Here is a 19,293-nt window from a genome sequence, read left to right as displayed (position 1 = left end):
AAGAATAATCAATAAAAAATATAATTACTTATATTTAAAATCGAATAATTATAGGATAATTATCTACCCGATAAAACGTACCAGTTGTGCTAATACAACGGTTGATACGTAATAATTAAAATAATACGACAAATTACACAAATAATACGTAACTAATAATATAACATAATACATGAAATAATTGGTAATAGTAATAATAATAAAACATATTATTTAAAATAATACGTAATAGTATCGATAACACAACAGATTAATTCCAGTAAATTTCACCGCACGAAATTAATTTATACATATTAAAATCATTTAAATAAATATAAGATTTAGACTTTTAAATTGTAGAATTTCTAGAAATTCGGGAAAAATACAAATACTCTTTTAAAAATCATAATTAGATATTTTAAAATACTAGAAAAATATTTTAACTAGTATCAAAAATTCATGGTCCTTACATTCTACTCCCCTTAAAACAAATTCCGGCCTCGGGATTAAAATAAGATATGCACGATATCATACAGTAATCTGTAAAGCGAAAATAATACATATAATACCTGATAATAGAAAGTAAAAATCATATCAATAATGAACATAGATAAAAGACATAAAATTATATGCAACAATCATGTAATTATGTATTCATAACATTTACACAACGAACACAATATCAAAATATACCAATAACTATTATATCATTATACCCATTAGAATAACCAAATATGATACAAAACTATAAACCCAATATAGATAAAGAATGAACATAATACAACATATGAACTGTCATGTAATAATTTCCAAAATAATAATCAAATATGGACATAATAGTTAACTAAAACAGTAATACAGAGACTTGTGTATATGAAAAATTGATAAATACAGTAATTAAAATAATTAATGAATAGACAATAAAATGCAATATTAAAGTAAAATATACACAACCTAACAAAAGAAAAACAACTAATAAACACAACAAAATATCTAAAATATGTAAAATCTGTAACTAAGTTGTATAAACTTATAAAACTCATTTCACATCCTAAATAAACTATGAAGCTACTGATGAAACGTAAAAGAAATACTTTGTTAACTAATAAACAATATAACCCAAATAACACAAATAAACTAATAAATTAATAAAATTAAAGACAACAACCCAAATAACACAAATAAACTAATAAATTAATAAAATTAAAGACAACATAAAAACACATACAAGAAAACATATAACTTGATAAAATAAACTAATAAATTAATAAAATTAAAGACAACATAAAAACACATACAAGAAAACATATAACTTGATAAACAACCAAACAATAATGATAACAAAACGCGTACATGAAAGGTAAAATGTGACCAAAATTATGTGGTAACACACACAACAAATATGTATAAGTAATATGTACACTACGTAGGATTAATAAAACAAATACAACACAAAATAAAAACAACTACACCATAACGTGACTACTAACAAAAATTATAGCAAAAACATAATAAATACTAAATCACAATAAGTATAGTGGTACACAAATTAAAACGTGAAAAAACATGAGCAAGAATACACTGCATAAAATATAAAACTCACTAACTACAAAAATATTTCGACTAAATACGTAACCATAATACAATATGTAAAAATACAAAAATCAAAGCTAAACAAATACACACATTGTAACGACCTTTAATAACCCTATACACAAACTATAAAGCCATAACACCACACACTCATACCGAAAAATAACAACTCCTATTCAAAGAAAAATATAAGAATAAAATGATATTGATATAATATGATCTAAGAAAAAATATAAAAATAAGAGAAACGAAACAGAAGAGTAACACGATGTAAAATAACACAAGTCAAAATAATAAAAATACCAATCTGACAAAGAAAAACATAATTGAAGGACTCAATGTATTCAAATAAGTAACGAACAAATTGACAGTATAAAACTTAAAATAAACTAACACATACAAAAATCGTAGAATACACTGAAACATAAATGCTTACTAACATTACTGATACTCATAAACATACTACTAGATAAAGAAGTATAATATATAAAAACAAAAACTATGAAAGGTAAAATAGGTATATAAGCATATGAAACATAAGAAGAGCATAATTCTGTATAATAAAAACACCGATATATTTTAGATAAACATGTTTACACAGTTGATACTAGAAATAATGAATGACTATAAATCAATAAAAATAACATCGTACGTAAATATAATAATCTACATAAATAAACTATAATAAAAAGAGAATAGTAACTATAAAAGAATGAAAAAGTAAAACATAACACAAGTAACGAAAATAATGAATAGAGAATGAACAACAAACAATGACACAATAAAAGACATAAATATCTAACAATACCATAAAATAAATACAAAAAATAACACGTGTATACAATATATATTGTTACAATGACAAAATAATACATATTAAAAACGAAGCAAACAAATAATAAATGTGTAAATACACTATAAACAACCTATGAGTAATACTATACATACCCACAAACGCTATTGAAAATAATCTTTTATATTAGTTATAAAAGTACAATATTCAATGATACAAGATAATATTATAAAAACCTATATAAATAGTAACTCAAACCCCAAACCTAACAATATGAATAAACGTTTGAATATTAAAGTATAAATACATTGCTCTTAGAAATAGCGAAACCAATTGTGAACATACTAAAATAATCTAACAAGACAAAACTTACTGATATAAACTATATACTGAAAATGTAAAGGATAAGAATATAGTGCATATGTAGAATATTAAAATCATGAACTTATTAAAGTATATCACAAAATACGAACAATATGCAATTATCTAAACATAAGTAAATAATAGATGATATGACAGAAAAACACACTCATACACTATATATGATATGCAAAAGTATAATTAAACATAATAAAATAATCTAAATATCAGATATGATATGCGATATATATGTGAAATCTAATGACATGATTTAAACAATTGAAAATGTATAAGTAATGATATATATTTTTAATGGAAAACATACAATATAACACTGTGTGATACAAAAAATAATATAATAAATAATACACAAATTAATACAATTAAACCATATATATAAGCCAAACCAAAGGAAACATAGTCGTAAAAATAATAACACATATAATAACGACCGATACGAGGATAGAGGAGTTATAGGGAGAGAGCGTGTAGTCGCGAAGCAATGAAACGAGAACAGTGAGAAGCCCCGATGTCAAAGAATTGATAAAATAGGGACGAAACGAAATCTATCAAGAAAATAGGATAAGAGCTCAAGAATAGTCTCACGGATAAAATCATGATATGAGTCTAAATTGTCCATTATATTCTTACTAGTAAGGACTCGGGACTGTGACCTTCATGGGCCACCAAAAAAACCTGTCACACCCTGCTTCCCAAAATACCCGGGAATCGGAACGTGAACAAGCCCGTGACGTATTAGATTAAGGAGAATAAATAAAATTAAATATTTCTCCTCAACCTAATATGCTAAGCATCAAGAAATAAATACAATACGAAGTCACAGGTCCCCGATCACAGTTAGCAAGAATATAATAGACAAACTCAGAATAAAATAATCCATATCACAAGTAAATATCATCCAAGACATAAAAATACGGGTCGAACATGCCCTTATACAAAACTGAACAAATGAATACTGGAGAAATATAAAAAATACATCGTCCAATGGAAATGAAAGCGCTACAAAAATAAACTGAAAGGAATAACTAAGCTTCAGTTTCTTCTTCTGCTCCGTCCGCTAGGCACTCTTGCTGAGAAAATCCTGGCTCTGGCACATCTCCAAGCTAGACCCGTTCTTCCTCTAAGTCTAACGTACACTAGAGAAAACATGTGTACGTAAACGTGCATGGCACACGGCAAGATCCCACAAAACAAATAGAGCAAAGGAAAACCCAAGCGAAAAACGATACGATAACAGAAATGGCCAAAGGAAATGCAACTAGAAATCCAACAAAATCAACATGCGAAAACACTACTAAAACATGATAATCATAAGGCTAACTGCACACTATAACCTGGTCGAGTACTACCCATCCTAAAACTCACTGGTCCACATCTCACACAGAGTCAACGCTCATATAATCGGATAACTGAGTGTTCACAAATCCCTACGTACATCCAAACCTACGAAACGATTTCACTGACCAAGTGCGAAACGATTCACTTGGCCCAACAAACTAACTCCAGTACGAAACGGTTCACTGGTGTGAGTTTGGAAGATACATCAATAGCCTTATCCGATCACATGAACCAAGACTTCCCCATCCCAACTCTTCTCATTTTTAAGTCAACAATCAGTCCCTATTAAAAGTCTGGTTCACCACCTAATTTCAGTCAACACACCCATACATGTCACTAGGCCTGTTCATGACGCACGAGGCCACTAAGTCATGAACTACTAGAGTTCTCAACATAACCAGGAACATTAAAAGTAGACATGTCAAATACAATAAAATAATCGCAAAACATGAAATGTAATCATGAATCAGTAAAAACATGCATATAGTCCATTTTTATTAATATCTTGTTATCCGAATCTCAATACTACTCATAAAAATTATCCGCGGCTAAATAATATCCAATATGACTACGGTTAAAAATAAAATCGAAAACTGTGATTGTTTTACACATGAAATGTCATAGTCTACAACTACCCACACAAAATCATAAATTACTTAAAATCCATAATAAATAATTCTTTTCGCAAATAAATTCCTTCAAATCATCATAATTATCAAAAATGATTCTGTTTCCAAAATAATTCCTTTTAAATTATTATAATTTTTCTAAATGATTCTGTTCTCAAATAAATTCTTTTTAATTAATATAATTATCCAAAAATAATTCCGCTTCCGAAATAAATTCTTTAATTCATTATAATTATTCTAAAATAATCTTTTCTAAAAATAGTTTAACAATTCAAAATAACCCATTTTCCAAAATAAATTATTTATCTATCTTAATAATTATTAAAAACCAACTCCTTTTCCAAAATAATCTATTTTCTCATCATAATAATTCTAAAAACATCTCAAAATAACCACTTTTACACAAAATAATTATTCCTTTAAATTACTTATCATAACATCATTATCAATATGATCATCAACAAGTCCACATAATTATCATAATATTCATAGAGTAACATAATTCAAATCAATCAAATTGAAGCATATAATTAATTCATAATATCTAAAAATTAGAACAACGAGTCAAAGAATATCGGGATCTTGCCTCAGGTTTTTGTCGAACGAATCGACGTTGACGGTGCAGCGCGTCGGCGCTGAAGGCGACAGATCTAAACAGCGACGTCGGCGGGGAACTCGGCGATGTAGCGGATGGCGGTTCAGATCTGAGAGGCGACGGGGCTGAGCGTCGACGGCGCTTTTTATATTGCAATTGACACATACTACAATTAGAATACTTACAATAAAACTAAGAAATTTTTTATATTTTCCTGGGTTTCTTTTCTGTACCGATGGAGCATCGATCTTATACTCCATTAACGAACCAACTAAGGCAATGGGTCTTTTGTTGTTGATGAAAGCTTCGTTGCTTGAAGATATCTCGGTCATCTTTTAGCATCAAAGTTCAAGAGACACGCAAGTGCGAGGCTGGTGATCTCTTGTTTTTTCGTGTGTGAATCTTGATCTCTCTATATGATCAGATCCTCAAAAATGAGCAATCTCCTCTCCTTTTATAGGCTAAGAGAGAGAGAGAGAGAGAGAGAGAGAGAGAGAGAGAGAGAGAGAAAATTAAAATAAATAATTACTGATATTTAAAAATCAAAATAATTACAGAATAATTATGTACAAATAAAAACATATTAGTTATATTTATACAATAGCTAATACGCAACAGAAGAAATAATACAACAAATTGTACAATTAAACAAGAATAATCAATAAAAATAGGTCATATGGTTTACATGTGAGTATCAACAAGAATAATCAATAAAAACATATCATTTACCCTTACATTAAAAGCTCTTAGAGTATCAACAAGATAGGTCATATGGTTTACACGTGAGACTAAGGGAGGGTATTGTTAAATTTTCATAGAAAGATTAGCAGCAATGTGGTGTTACATGGTTGATTGAAAGAAATATTAACTTCGTAGATGGCTTAGATACAAATTAAAAATATAAGATGTTTTAAGTAAATGATCCTAAATACGAGGTGATTTGCGAGAAAAAAAAAACCCAGCCCAAAAATAACCTCTTTGCAAGCTACAGTTGCAAGAGCTGTAATCATACCCAAAAAAACCCCACCGTAAGTCGTCTGTAACTGGAAGTGTAAGCTGTGGTGGCAGTTATCGAACAGCTTTGTTTTCCTGCTCCGCCAACAGAATCCGAAATCCCTAGAAATTCGAAAGCAGACAAGCAAACCGCTTGCTTATAAAATCAATTTCAAAATTACCAATTTTGGGGTAAAAGTTATCAAGGAAATGCTTTGAAGATGGAGGAGGAGAGAGAAATCCCAATCTCCACCAATGAAGAAACTCCTTCTCGGTAATTATCATCAAATTACGGAATTTTTTTTCTCTATTTTTAGATCTGTGGGGTGTTCTTGTTGTTCTAGCATGTAATTACTTGATTCTCATGATTTAGATGTGCCCTGCTTTTGAAATTAGGGTTTTTTGGGTAGGATTTGATCGTGAGTGACCTAATTGTAATTGATCCTAAGTGTTTAGATATTCACTTTGCTTGAGAATTTGTTTCTGAATGAAATGAACCTTTGCATGCGACGAATATCTTTAATATCTGATGTCAATAATAAGGCTCGGATCAATTAACCCTAGTTTAGTGCATCAGTGAATTAATGCTGAATCTTAATTAATTATGGTATTAGGGATTTCGTATAGTTTTGCTCATAATTCCGTCTTCTAGATGTTAGAGCAATTTTTAGCTGCATTTGTTGGTGGCTATATGTAGAAATAAATGTTCAGCTAGTGGTTTTAAAAAAAGGTCAGTTTAGTGTTTGCCTGTGCCTGCTGTCTATCTCCCATTTGTGCGGAAAGCAAGAATGTGGCTGAAAATTTACTGACACATGTTGACAATGGTTGCTTTGCATGGTTGGATTTATGTAGAAGAACATTCCTTGGTAGTTGAACTCTGAATTGTCTGAGCTTTGGAAGTTCAAACTTAATCTTAGCTTCTGTAAACAAGTCCATATCCATCGTCCATATCCATCTCCATGATTAGCCTTGTGAACAAAAAGGGTAATTAAAGCTGGGAAGCATGTTTATAAATTTATATGCTATTATATTAGTACTGGACTCTTAGGTATGGCAACATTTGCTAGAGTTGATCTTGCTGCTTCTTTCTTAGACAACTTATCAAGACAGAAGATTACTTGTTATCAGCATTTGTAGTTTTATTTGTTGATGTTTCAAATTGAAATGAGGAAAAAAAATGTAACTCCTGTTGACAGTGTCCTGCTGCATTTTCTAAATGGAGTTTGCAAATATATGATAGATGTTATCACTGCAAATTCAAAATGGATGGACAGACTGGATTGTTTGGAAATAATGATTAAGATAGTTATAATTGTGGTTCCTTTTTGGTTTATGGCTCTACTTCTTAAGCTTGGGAACAATTGTGGTTTGTATACAGGGGATTTTGAACCATAAATACGCCAACTCTTAGTCTCAGTGTGCTAGCACCATCACTTGTATTTATCATATATGTCATGGTTTTATAATTGAATCAAAGGATTTAGATTAGCCAACAAAACAAAAAACCAAAAAACAAAAGACAAAAAACAAAACAAAACAAAACAAAATACATAAAATGTAATTACAGTTAAATTATAAAAAAGAATGAGGGTATATTATAACTAGAGTAATCGTTTTCATTATTTAGGATCAAATATTCGTCAAGATGGTCAGATTGAGGATGATATGGTTCATCGAATCGAATTAGAATAGTTATAGTGGAGGAGTGCTTTCAGAGTTCAATGTGATCGTAGAATACCTATGAAAAAAAGGGAAAGTTCTGTTGGACAGTCTAAGACATGCAATGCTTTAAGGATTAGAATATTGGCAATTAAACAATATGTGCAGAAAATGTGTAGCAAAAATGAGAATATTACGATGGACAAGTAGATATACACTAAGGGTCTGTTCGGTAACCGCTGCGTTTGTGGCGTTTCAGTTTTGTTTTAAAAAAAAAAAGCAAAATGTGTTTGGGAACCATTCCGTTTATCTGTCCAAATCCACAACAAAGCCAAACTTTCAACGGGTTTCTCAAAACACCAAATAGGTGTTTAAATCCCCTTGTTTTCATTTCTCTCCCAAAATACGACCCAAGCTCTCAGATCGCTCGGCCGCTCGCCCAAAATCTTAGGCTGCTTCGCTGGGCCGTGGACGCAGCGTCGCGCTCCTAGACCGCCTCGCCGTAGGTCGCTGCCCGCGTTCGCTGTGCGCCCGCTTGTGGCCGTCGCACCGCTCGCCTTCGTCGTCGCCTAAGCCTGACAGATCTGACCTTTCGCCGTCGCCTCCAGACCGCCAGAACTCCGTTGCCGCCGCCTCCAGACCCAAAACTCCCTCGCCGTCGTCTTGGGGCGCTCGCCCGTCGCCTTCGCCCTAAGTATAGATCCCGATCTTCGCCGTCGCCTCCAGAAACCCCCAAACTACGCTTGCCGCCGCCTCCAGACCCCCAAAACTCCGTCGCCGGCCGCCTCCAGACCCCCAAAACTCCGTCGCCATCGCCTTCAGCACCCCCAACTTCTGTCGTCGTCTGCTGCCAGACCCCCAGAACTCCGCTCGCCCCCATCGCCTCCAGACCCCCCAAACTCCGTCGCCCGTCGCTGCCAGACCCCCAATCTGTAACCATTCTCGTCTCGATCTTAATATTTCCTTTTTTTTCCGAATTTATGAATTGTTATGGGTAATTTTCAGTAGTTGTTCCTGCAATGTGACAATTTCAAAACCACAACCGTGTTTTCAAAACACTTTGGGAGAAAAAACCAAACACCAATGTGTTTTTCTACACAAACACAACAACAAAAACACCTTGGTAGCCAAACAAACCCTAAGAGATAAGGTATGAAATGAGCTCATTTGCAGGAAGTTAGAGACTGCTCTTATGGAGGATAAAATGAGCGATAATAGTTTGAGATTTTTGGTCATATGCAACATAGGCTATTAAATGCACCAATTAGGAGAAGTGATAATATTATTATTAATGGAGAAAAAGGGACTAGAGGTAGGCCGCGGAGACTTCTCAAAAACTGTTAAGAACGATATATCAATGCTGATTTAGTGGAGAACGATCCATGTAGCTGGCCCAAAATTTGGGATTAAGGCTTTACTGTTGTGGTTGTTGTTCATAATCATCTCATAAGCTAAGATCAATCCTCAACCGTCCATCCTTCTTAGGTTTGACACATTTTTTATTTTTTTATTTTTTATTTTGCATGAATAAAAATCTACAAATCCATGTTCAAGTTGAGCTTATGGCTCGTGAAAGCAAAGGAAATTGTAGCTTAAAAGACTAATTTGTTACTCAAGTTATGGAACTTATTCTTAAACCACTGTTACATGGACACGAGTGTCAAGTGTCCTGGCGTCCTAAAGTCTCTGATGGTGCAAGCTTTAAAAAAATAGGACATGGAAGCACTTTTGCTTTTGCATATTGTTATATTCATGCATTGCCGAAACACATATGATGTTCAATGGTTATATGGTGGCAACTCATTTAGCAAAATAAGCTATCAAGATAGACGTGGTGAGGCCAACACCTCTCGATGTGACTAGTAGAGTGGGCCTCACTACATTACTATCTCTTTGTATTTGTTTAACAAAATGAGCTTCCACCTCGTACACACTTTTTCCATGTGTGTGTTGTGTGATCATGTGCGTGTGGGTGTCATTGATCCCGTATTTAGTGGAGCAATAAACGTTCTTCAGAATGCTCTCTGTAGCACTATTTCTTCAAATATCATGGCATAGCAAACGAGTATAATGCAACATTGGACTATTAGGAGTAAGAAAATATAATACTCGTTAGCAGTGTTATGGAAAGCAAAAGCTGGAGCAAAGCGACAAGACGTAGCTTCAGTTCAGAGAGCTTTATAGAGTTTTAGTGGTGAGAAGCGCAAGGTTTTTTCAAAATACCAAAAAGACTAGGAAGCAACAAAAATAGAGAGGAAACTAAGAATTTGCATAATAAAAAAGCAAGTAATTGATATTAAAATCTTAATTGAAAAAAATGTATATCAATAAACAAAGATGATACATACAATTAATTTTTTTAGATCTTGAAGCGGTATAGTGAAGCAGAGGCTTAAGAGGGACTTGAGTGGGCTTTTTACAACTATGTCGTTAAAATTTCTTGTGTCTGTTCTTCCTTTCTGGATCCTTTCTATACAACAATGCTCTATTTTCTTATGTTTACAAGAGTCGTGTCCGAGTCATGTAACATGGATATCTAACTGCTGTATCATGTTTGAGGTGGCAAATTTGTAACATCTATTTTCTTATGTTTACAAGAGTCGTGTCCGAGTCATGTAACATGGATATCTAACTCCTATATCATGTTTGAGGTGGCGAATTTGTAACATCAAAGCGTCTTATTTAAAGCATGATTATGTTGACTGTTGAGGACAAAACACCTTTATGTATAGCCAGTCTGTTCATCGTATGGCCCTCCTCTTGTCTTTGCTTAGTCATATTAGATGGATCTCAAGGCTATAGCAGGTAGAAGCAAACTATTCTACTGGATATCAAGTGAAGGATGTGATTTTCAGTTACCTGGTTAAGCATTCAGGGAGTTTCAATGACTATTTCAATGACTCTTCTTATTTGTTTCTTTAGATAAGTAGATATAATTGTCTATTGCCAAGAGTAGAAACCTTTTGTACGACAGTGTGCTATATTAGAACTTGTAGCTAAGCATGTTTAGGTTTTGCAGACCCATATATACTTAGCCTGCAATTTTTCCCGCTTGAACTCTTCATTTGTCTCATTTCTTTTCAAATATGTCTTATTTTGCAGGTATGAATTGTTAAGTATGGTGAAAAGACACTCTAAACCATTGGTGGAAACAAATGATGATGAGCAGGAAGCTTCAGATGTCCAAATGGATGCACAGTTTTGGCATGAAATGCTGGATCTTTACTTCGTTCATTCTAGGGTATCACAAGGTCGCCAAGAAGATGACCTCATCTTTTTCGTTAGAAACATGGTATTGTTGTTTACATTAGCACCTACCATTTTTCTCCCCCTCAGCCACTTGTTTTATCTCCAGATTTTGTTAACAGTACAATCCTTTGCAGAGCTTGCATGGATATGGTTTCAATGATAACATGGAGGGTGAACCTCCATTCTTTGTCCGTAGGTGGGATTCTAAGGTATAAACATATGATTTATAGTTCTCACCCTTTTCAACAGATCCATGTGTTTCTACACAGATAGGAGTCTCTTAAAGGTTTTGGATTTTTGTGTTTTTATCGGATAGGAGTATTTAAAGCCATGACTGAAAAACTCAACATTTTGTTATATGAAATCTTTTCCTGGTATATTTGTTATTCGTCTCACTCATGCCTTTTTTTTTTCTTTTTCACGTTAAGCAGTTGGAGAAAATTCTTGGTGGAATTCCTGCAAATGTGGACTGGAGACGTTCTTTTTACTTGAATTTAATTGCTCACACATCCTTTACAGTCACAGTTGCAATTTGCAGGTATACTCACTCCTTTGCATCAGTTTATTATCAGATGGAGTGCTTTTAAATTAACTTGCTCATTTAGTGTTGAAAATAAAATTCCACCTGAACCTTTCTTTCTTTTCGCTGTAACTAGTTTGGTTTCATATTTGTAGCCATTTCGCATAAAGCATTTGATGACTTTGGATATTCAAATAATGCATTTGTCAAGTTACAATTTATCTGACAATGGAGTTAACGAAATTGTTAGCTACGTGTGCCAGTTTTATGACATCTTTCATTACTTCTTCTAACCGGTATTTATTTCTCTATCGACCAGTTTCTCCAGGAGATTTTTCATACTTCTCTGTGGATTTTTTATATGGACCCAATCCTTTTTTTATTCCTCCAAACTTAATTTAGTAGGCCATTCTTGCACACTTTGCTACTAGCATTCATGTCCATATGGAAATGGACTTTTTTTTTGGAAATACAAAACGGAAAATAGATAGTTAACAAAGGTGTTAGGTACATATGCCAATTTTATGACATCTTTCATGAGTTCTTCTAACCAGTATTTGTTTCTCTAGACCATCTTCTCCATCATACTTTTCTATCAATATTTCGTATGGCCCCAACCCTGTTTTTATGCCTAACAACTTAATTTAGTTGGCATTCTTGCACACTTTGCTACTAGTTGTGTGCATGTCCATATTGATGGCAATTGATATGGTTAGTTGCCATATTGGTTCTTTTACATGTGAGGGAGCATGGGAGCACGGGACTTTAATACGTGAAGATAAATGTCAATGATGTGTAGTCAATCACATAAAATCAACTTCAGAAGAGGTACTTTTAAAAGGTTTGACAGACAAAACATATCAGATCACTCACCAGCTTTAGTGCAAAATCATATGTTCCATGGCTGCCTTCTGTCTTAGAAAGGGTAACGAGTGAAGTATAGGATAATGAAGCAGTAAATATGACGGAACAGCAACGGCATGCCAGCCATCAGAGGTCCTGGCTTTGTTTGAACATAGCTAAAACTAATTTAACCTACTTGATGGTTTGCAGCATTCTTAGAGTTGCTTCTATCTTCTGCAGCAGTTACTTAATATTAGTAAGTTCAATTCTTCTAAATAATCCAAATGGGAAGATGCTCATCCACCTTGCCACCGTGTAGTCATTCATAGAAAAGACTTTTTCTTCTCCTTTCCTTTTGATTAAAGAACTATAGTCGAGAACACATCAATTGATGTTAAGAAGTTCATCACGTTGTTTGCTGTCCAGTCAGTAATTTATACACATTTGACCATGAACCAGAGAAAAATGGAAAATCATGCACTTTGCTAGGTGCCTTTCAATCTCTGTTGGTGATAAGATTCACTTTATATTGAACTTTGCCGTATGATAAGTTCAATTTTATGTGAAGGGAAAATAATACCTCGAGTCTCAGTCAATCTTCACTTTAATGAGTTGATGGATATTGCCAAGTTATGGAATATGCATAAATGACACCAACCCAAGGGAGAATTCATATCTAAGGCTTAGGCATTGAGGCTTTAGAAAACTTTTACGTTACAATATCATGTGCTTTCTGGGCAACCTGCTAAAAACACATATGTTAGGTGTCTTCCAGTTTTGAATAAGAGATATCAAACATGATTTTTTTTGTTAGAGTTCTATTTATTGTTGTTCTTTGTTTTCCATTCCATTTACAGAATAGGAACTGCATGTTACTTTACCACTGTGTCGAGAACAGAAAGTGTTAGTGCTTTTGTATTGTTATGTCCACAGCACTCAATAGATGATGTGAACATAAAACGTCTGCCACTTTGGAGATACTCAGATTGTAAAGATTCTAATTTTTCTATTTACATAGTATTCAGGCTCTGCGCAGACATCAAAATGGAGAAGATACGTCATTGTCTCCCATATACAAGGTGCATTTTGATGGCTATTTATTTATCTACATTTTCTTCTAGAAGCTCTCATTTTCTTAATGGTGATAAAATTCCTGGGATTTATCATCTTTATGTTATATTTATTGATATTTTTAATCTTTACTATAAATTTTTTATTTTCTTTTTGTTATTTGTTATTGTTTGCTTAAACTATTTCAGAACTTTCTTTCCATGGAAATAAAAAGAAGGATACGTTTTTGGGCTGTGTCCCATGAAACCCCCTTGAACTTTATTTACTGAGGGCCTAACTTTTCCCACGAAACCCCCAACTTTAAGGCCATCAGATTTGAACCATAATCTGAGCCATGGTTGGTTACAATTTTAAAGATCTGTGCACTGACACTTGAACATAAAAATTATTGCTTCAATTGAATGGGTTTGGATGAGGAAACCATTGTGAAAAATTAACCTGAAATCTCATCTAATATTAAAAGCAAAGATTCAGTAGGGAATAAATGAGATTTGAAATCTTTAAACAAGAGAAAGAAAAACATCCGGAGCACCAACATTGACCTGTGCACAAGGAAAATGAAGTTGGGGGGTTTAGTGGAAAAAACAAAGTTCAAAGGGGTTTCGTCCCAAGCTTTGAAGCGTTTTCTGGAATTTACTCTAAAAGAATGTTAGCCTCGAATGTGAATTGTATTTCGTGATAATCTAAATTGCACGGGCGTGGGTGCGGGTGCGGGTACATGACACAACAAATTTGTATAAGGTAGGGTATGAGGACACGACTAAAACTCATGGGATATAATCATAGTTCTTAGCTATATATGTAAACGACTCTTTTAAATTGTAGCTTTTAAAGCTGAAACCAACTCAACCTTTATCTAACAAGTTAAAAATTGAAGTGAAGTGTAGGATATATATCCAAGAAGTGTATGACGAATAGACATGCACTGTATATTGAGTACATGTCTGAATAAATATATGCATATATTTAAGGAATATCCAAAAAGTGTGGGGTACGAGTATGGGTATGACACCTGCTAGGTACGCATACAGCTCCATATTAGAAGTATCCAGGTAACATAGGTGATAATTATAAATAAGATTAAAACTGTTGACCTCTTCAGCTGTCGTCCATTTTCCTATGATTTAAAACTCTACTCTTATATTTTTAATCTGTCTCCTGCATATTGGACTCTGAGTTAGCTGTAAATCCCTAATAAAAGAAGCTTGTTGTGTTTTGTCTTTCTCAGTTCTTTGACCTAGTTCAACGGTTAGGTTTGGTCCCTAGCCCCTACCAGTTATTTTCTTTCTGATTCTAGATCCTTGTCGAAACTCATTTGGACATTTTCTAAATAGGAATTTGGATCAACTCGTAGAAATGACTAGTTTAACAAGTAATGAAAATGTTATCAATTATTTATGAGGATATCTTGGCCTTAAGTTCTGTTCTGTCGCTACCCTGATTCTACTGGGCACCTTCTGGGATGATAATGATGTAGCCAAGGTTACATAATGCATTACACGGCCTAGGTGTCGGACCCGACACCAAAGTCTAGGTGCCTAGGCAGGAGTCTACACAGGCCTAAGCGGTTTTCCTTTTTATTTTTATTTTTTTGGTTACAGTAATTGATAATAAATGTCAATGACATAGAAAGCGCTAGGCACCTCTAGGCGCTGTACTGACGCCTAGTGCCTAGGCTTATTTCTTTTTTCGTTTAAGTGGTGGTGGATAAGATTTTCTAAAAGTCAAAGGAGGTGGAGCCGTGGAGGAGGTGTTCACAATTAGTGGAGGGGGCCATAGGAGTTTAGAGAAAGGTTTGAGGACATAGAGACTGCAGCGGAGAAAATTACGATCAAGATTGGTACACTCCGCGTAAGTGGCCTACATTCTCCTAGCCGCTCATAAGACCTAGGCGGCGGCCTAGCTACCGTCTAAACCTAGGCGGGCTAGGCACCATCTTTGCATCTTGATTCTGATTTTGTTGAACCGTATTTGAGAGATTTTTATTTCATGGTACAATGCTTTCTCATGACATTGTTAGAATAACCCATGGTTTGGAGATATCTTCCAGTTGAAGGGTAGATGGATGGTGGGCTTGTGCATGTTTTTATCTTATTAGTGGGTAGCTTCAAGTTCAAACATTGTTACAGTGATAAGTTATGAACAGGTTGTGAAGACAGTTTATGCATCTCCTAGTCGCGTTAATTTTCAATTGGACCATAAAAAGGTTAGTTGTGTTGGTTTATTTCTAACTATCCTTATTTTTCCTTTACTTACATCTCTAATTTGTTCTCAGGCGGTGGAAACTTTACCTGCTTATCCAAATATTTCTTTTTCAGTTGATGATTTTGATGACACGTTTGATGCAGTGGTAAGCCATCATATATGACTTAGTGTACTCTAAAGTTCAATTACTTGGGAATTTCTAGGGCTTACTCATTCATGGGCCATGGCCTGCATATGAACCTATACTTCAGATGAGAAGCTATTATTATACTTGGATAAAGTTTTTTTTGACTTTTTTTTTCCAACCACCTTGTGTACTTGATCATGTACATCCCTTCAGCTGGCAACTTGGTTATTAGTCTCTGTAAATTTTTTGTTATCTTAAAATGTGCATTGATAGATGTTTTGTGGGCAATGCTTCTAAAACATCCCTTCAGCTGGCAACTTGGTTATTAGTCACTGTAAAGTTTCTGTTATCTTAAAATGTGCATTGGTAAATGTTTTATGGGCAATGCTTATAATGCAATGACAATATATGGTGATGCTAACCAGCTAAGCGTCACATGGATCCAGTCTTAGATTCACAGAGGGATCTCCAACGAATAGTGAGTGTGAAGGGGAAAAAATGACATAGGTGATAATGGGCAATATATATATGTTTTCTGGTAGCCTAAAACATGTTTCCAGAATGTTTCTCCATTAGTAATCTGCATCTTTCTAGTTTATCACATCTTATACAATGGTCAATTTAGCTTTTGTTCTTCCTTAACATGTTCTTTGTTTAATTGTTTTCTATAAACCCAGCAAGTTTAGTTTGTATTCGCTTTAAAAACTCTCTTACACTTGTATCCGATTGACAATTGACTAAAATAAGAAACATTTTGAACTTATGCAGGTTTTGACGGAAACAGATCATTGCTTTTGTGTCCTTCTGAATGCACATGGTGGAGCAGCTTTTCCAGCAGAAAATGTTGATTCTGATTCTTATAGGCATCAAAGAAATGACAGTGATTCTGACAGAGGCAAAATATCAAAGGTATGAATTACACCTACATGGTCTGAGTTAAACTGCTTCCAGTAGATATTTCCTTTTTGCTTCTTGTATACAATCATTCAGGTATTTCATGATGTTCATGCAGTTGTGTAATATCAAGGGGGAGGCCATTGCACATTTTGTCTAAATTTTGTCATAATTTATTTGATGTTACTTAAGAAATTTACTGGATGTGTTTCTGTGTTTGGAAACTGCAGAGATTGTGTTACACACGGACAAAAATTGTCAGCTTGTTCTTTTGTCAAGTTTGTATAGCTTGATTCCATATATAGCCATTTGAGCTAGGATGATATCTCCCACAAAGTACATATGTTATGTAGTGCAAGCAGAATTAACTTTAAATATTATCTAGCTAATCTAAAATGCCTAAAAAAGTCTTCTGACTCTTTATATGTGCATCAAATGGACCTAAAATGGATGGATTGTGATAACAAGTTGCTAAAATCTATGGTTTTAAATATTCTAAACCCATTAAAATTTGATTCGGAAGGGTTTCAAAATAGTCAAATCAGTGGGTTGATGGGATGATATATTTTAAAAACATTCGCGGATTTTTGTTGAGATGGATTCGTAGTAATAAATGGTTTTTAGTCTATGAGGCAATGTATGTCAGTTATGGGTGTTTCTATTAATATTTTGACATGTATAGCTAATTGTAGTTTTTTTTCCTTTTTTTAATTAATCGGCTAAAATACCAGATTGGCCTACAAAAGGACACTCATTTACCACTTTAGCCTAAAAAGTGACACCGGCGACACTTCGACTTAAAAGTGACAAATTGGCAACACATGTCTTTCCAATCGCCAGAGGTAATTTTAAGCGAAATAATAATGAATTTTTTAATACATACCCCTCAAATATCCTATATTTTTGGATTTACCCCGTCAAGTTCTAAAATTTGTAAAAAATGTCTCCTCTCCCTCCCTTCCCACCATCTCCTCCCGATCCTCAACTTCCCCTCCTCTCTCTTGCTCTCTTCTCTCCCTCATTTTTCACACCCTCACTCTTACCTCCTCCCTTTCCACTTTCTCCAACCCCACCTCTTCTTAATCTCTCTAATTTTTTATGATTGGAGGGTGAAGAGGGAGTGGACGGATCAAGGAGGGAGAGAGTGTAGGAAAGGTAGACGAGAAGGAGGTTGGGTTTTTTGATAGAATGTTTAGTGTTGGGGATTGGGAGTGGTCGGAAAAAGGAGGGAGAGGGGCAGGAGAGAGGAAGAGAGTTGGAGAGGGGAAGCGGAGAAGGAGGGAAAAGGAGTGGGAGAGAGGAGGGGGAGGTCGGGGATTGGGAGGAGAAGGTGGAATGGAGAAAGTAAGAGTAAGGATATGGAAAATGAGGGCGGAATCGGTTAGAGGAGGGAGTTTTAGGGATATGGAGGAGAAGAGAATAAAGGAGATGGTGGGAAGGAGGGTATTATTTATACAAATTTCATAATTTAGGGAGTTGGTAGAGGGATAAATCTGAATGATATGGGAGATTGAGGGGTCTGTATGCAAAACTCCCTTAACTTAAAAATTACCTCCGATGATTGGAAGGGCATCTGTGTCGCTAATTTTTCACTTTTTAGGTCAAAGCGTCACCAGTGTCACTTTTTAGGCCAAAGTTGTTAAAGAGAGTCACTTTTTAGGTCGATCTGGTATTTTAGCCGATTTTAATATGATGTTCTCCGGTTGTTCCCTAATCACATTAAATTCTATGGATGCATAGTCACAATAAATAGGGTTTCATTTATTGTTTCGCTTTTATGACATGGAAGGGTCAAATAATGAGACCTAGAGTAATAAGATAACCTTGAGCCATGTGTTTTCTTCCTAGCTCATGTGTAACCCAGAAACAAATTTTTATTAGGGTCAGCCACAATATTCGCGTTTGTTTGAATATAAGCATGCCGTTGGCTGCAAATTTGACGAGACTTAAAAATTTGTGTCTTGGGCCCTGTTGAATCGCTCCATAATAGTTTTCTTTTTATTATTTGTTATTACTAAACATGTTATTACTTGCTCAGTATTATGGCCTTCTTTAGGATCACTATATAATTTAGCATATTTTCTTGAGAATTCGAAGTTTCTCTTGACATTATTATTGTGTATATCTGCAGCTTACTCTGTTCTCAGGATTTGTTAGCTATCAGATGGTCCGAGAAGCATTTGATGGTATGTTGGTCATCTACTTTAGAAGTCTCCGCTTGGTTTTTAATGATTTTGATCATATCTTACTCAGCTTTCAAAAAATTCAACTAATGTCTAGCTGAAGCTTACTGGAATTATGTTCTCTAAATAGCAACAAGGTAACTAATATAATATAAAGTTGAAGCTGCAAGTGGGGGATAACCACACACTTTAGAAGGAATTCTAGTCCTATTTTTTACATTGGCTTCTCCTCTCTTTATTG

General features: G+C 34.3%; 1 protein-coding gene across 5 annotated transcripts in view; it reads left to right on the top strand.

Moving 5' to 3' along the window:
- LOC109851522 (uncharacterized protein KIAA0930 homolog) overlaps positions 6,270-19,293 on the top strand; it is a 36,795-nt gene continuing 23,771 nt past the window's right edge. For 4 of the 5 annotated variants that reach the window (XR_002249870.1, XR_002249869.1, XR_002249871.1 and 1 more), the window contains exons 1-9: positions 6,270-6,575; positions 11,063-11,252; positions 11,344-11,418; positions 11,638-11,747; positions 13,591-13,651; positions 15,790-15,849; positions 15,919-15,993; positions 16,744-16,884; positions 19,001-19,055. Coding sequence is in view for 2 of the 5 variants with exons in the window: in XM_020421703.1 (XP_020277292.1) it covers positions 6,523-6,575; positions 11,063-11,252; positions 11,344-11,418; positions 11,638-11,747; positions 13,591-13,651; positions 15,790-15,849; positions 15,919-15,993; positions 16,744-16,884; positions 19,001-19,055 (820 nt within the window). In the remaining 3 variants the exon portion in view is untranslated. The remainder of the gene's footprint in view (positions 6,576-11,062; positions 11,253-11,343; positions 11,419-11,637; positions 11,748-13,590; positions 13,652-15,789; positions 15,850-15,918; positions 15,994-16,743; positions 16,885-19,000; positions 19,056-19,293) is intronic. The other variant, XM_020421704.1, reaches the window with a different exon arrangement.

This window comes from Asparagus officinalis, chromosome 8 (assembly GCF_001876935.1).
Source record: "Asparagus officinalis chromosome 8, Aspof.V1, whole genome shotgun sequence".
In the NCBI taxonomy this organism is placed as follows: domain Eukaryota; kingdom Viridiplantae; phylum Streptophyta; class Magnoliopsida; order Asparagales; family Asparagaceae; genus Asparagus; species Asparagus officinalis.
This window is presented reverse-complemented; position numbering and strand designations above follow the sequence as displayed.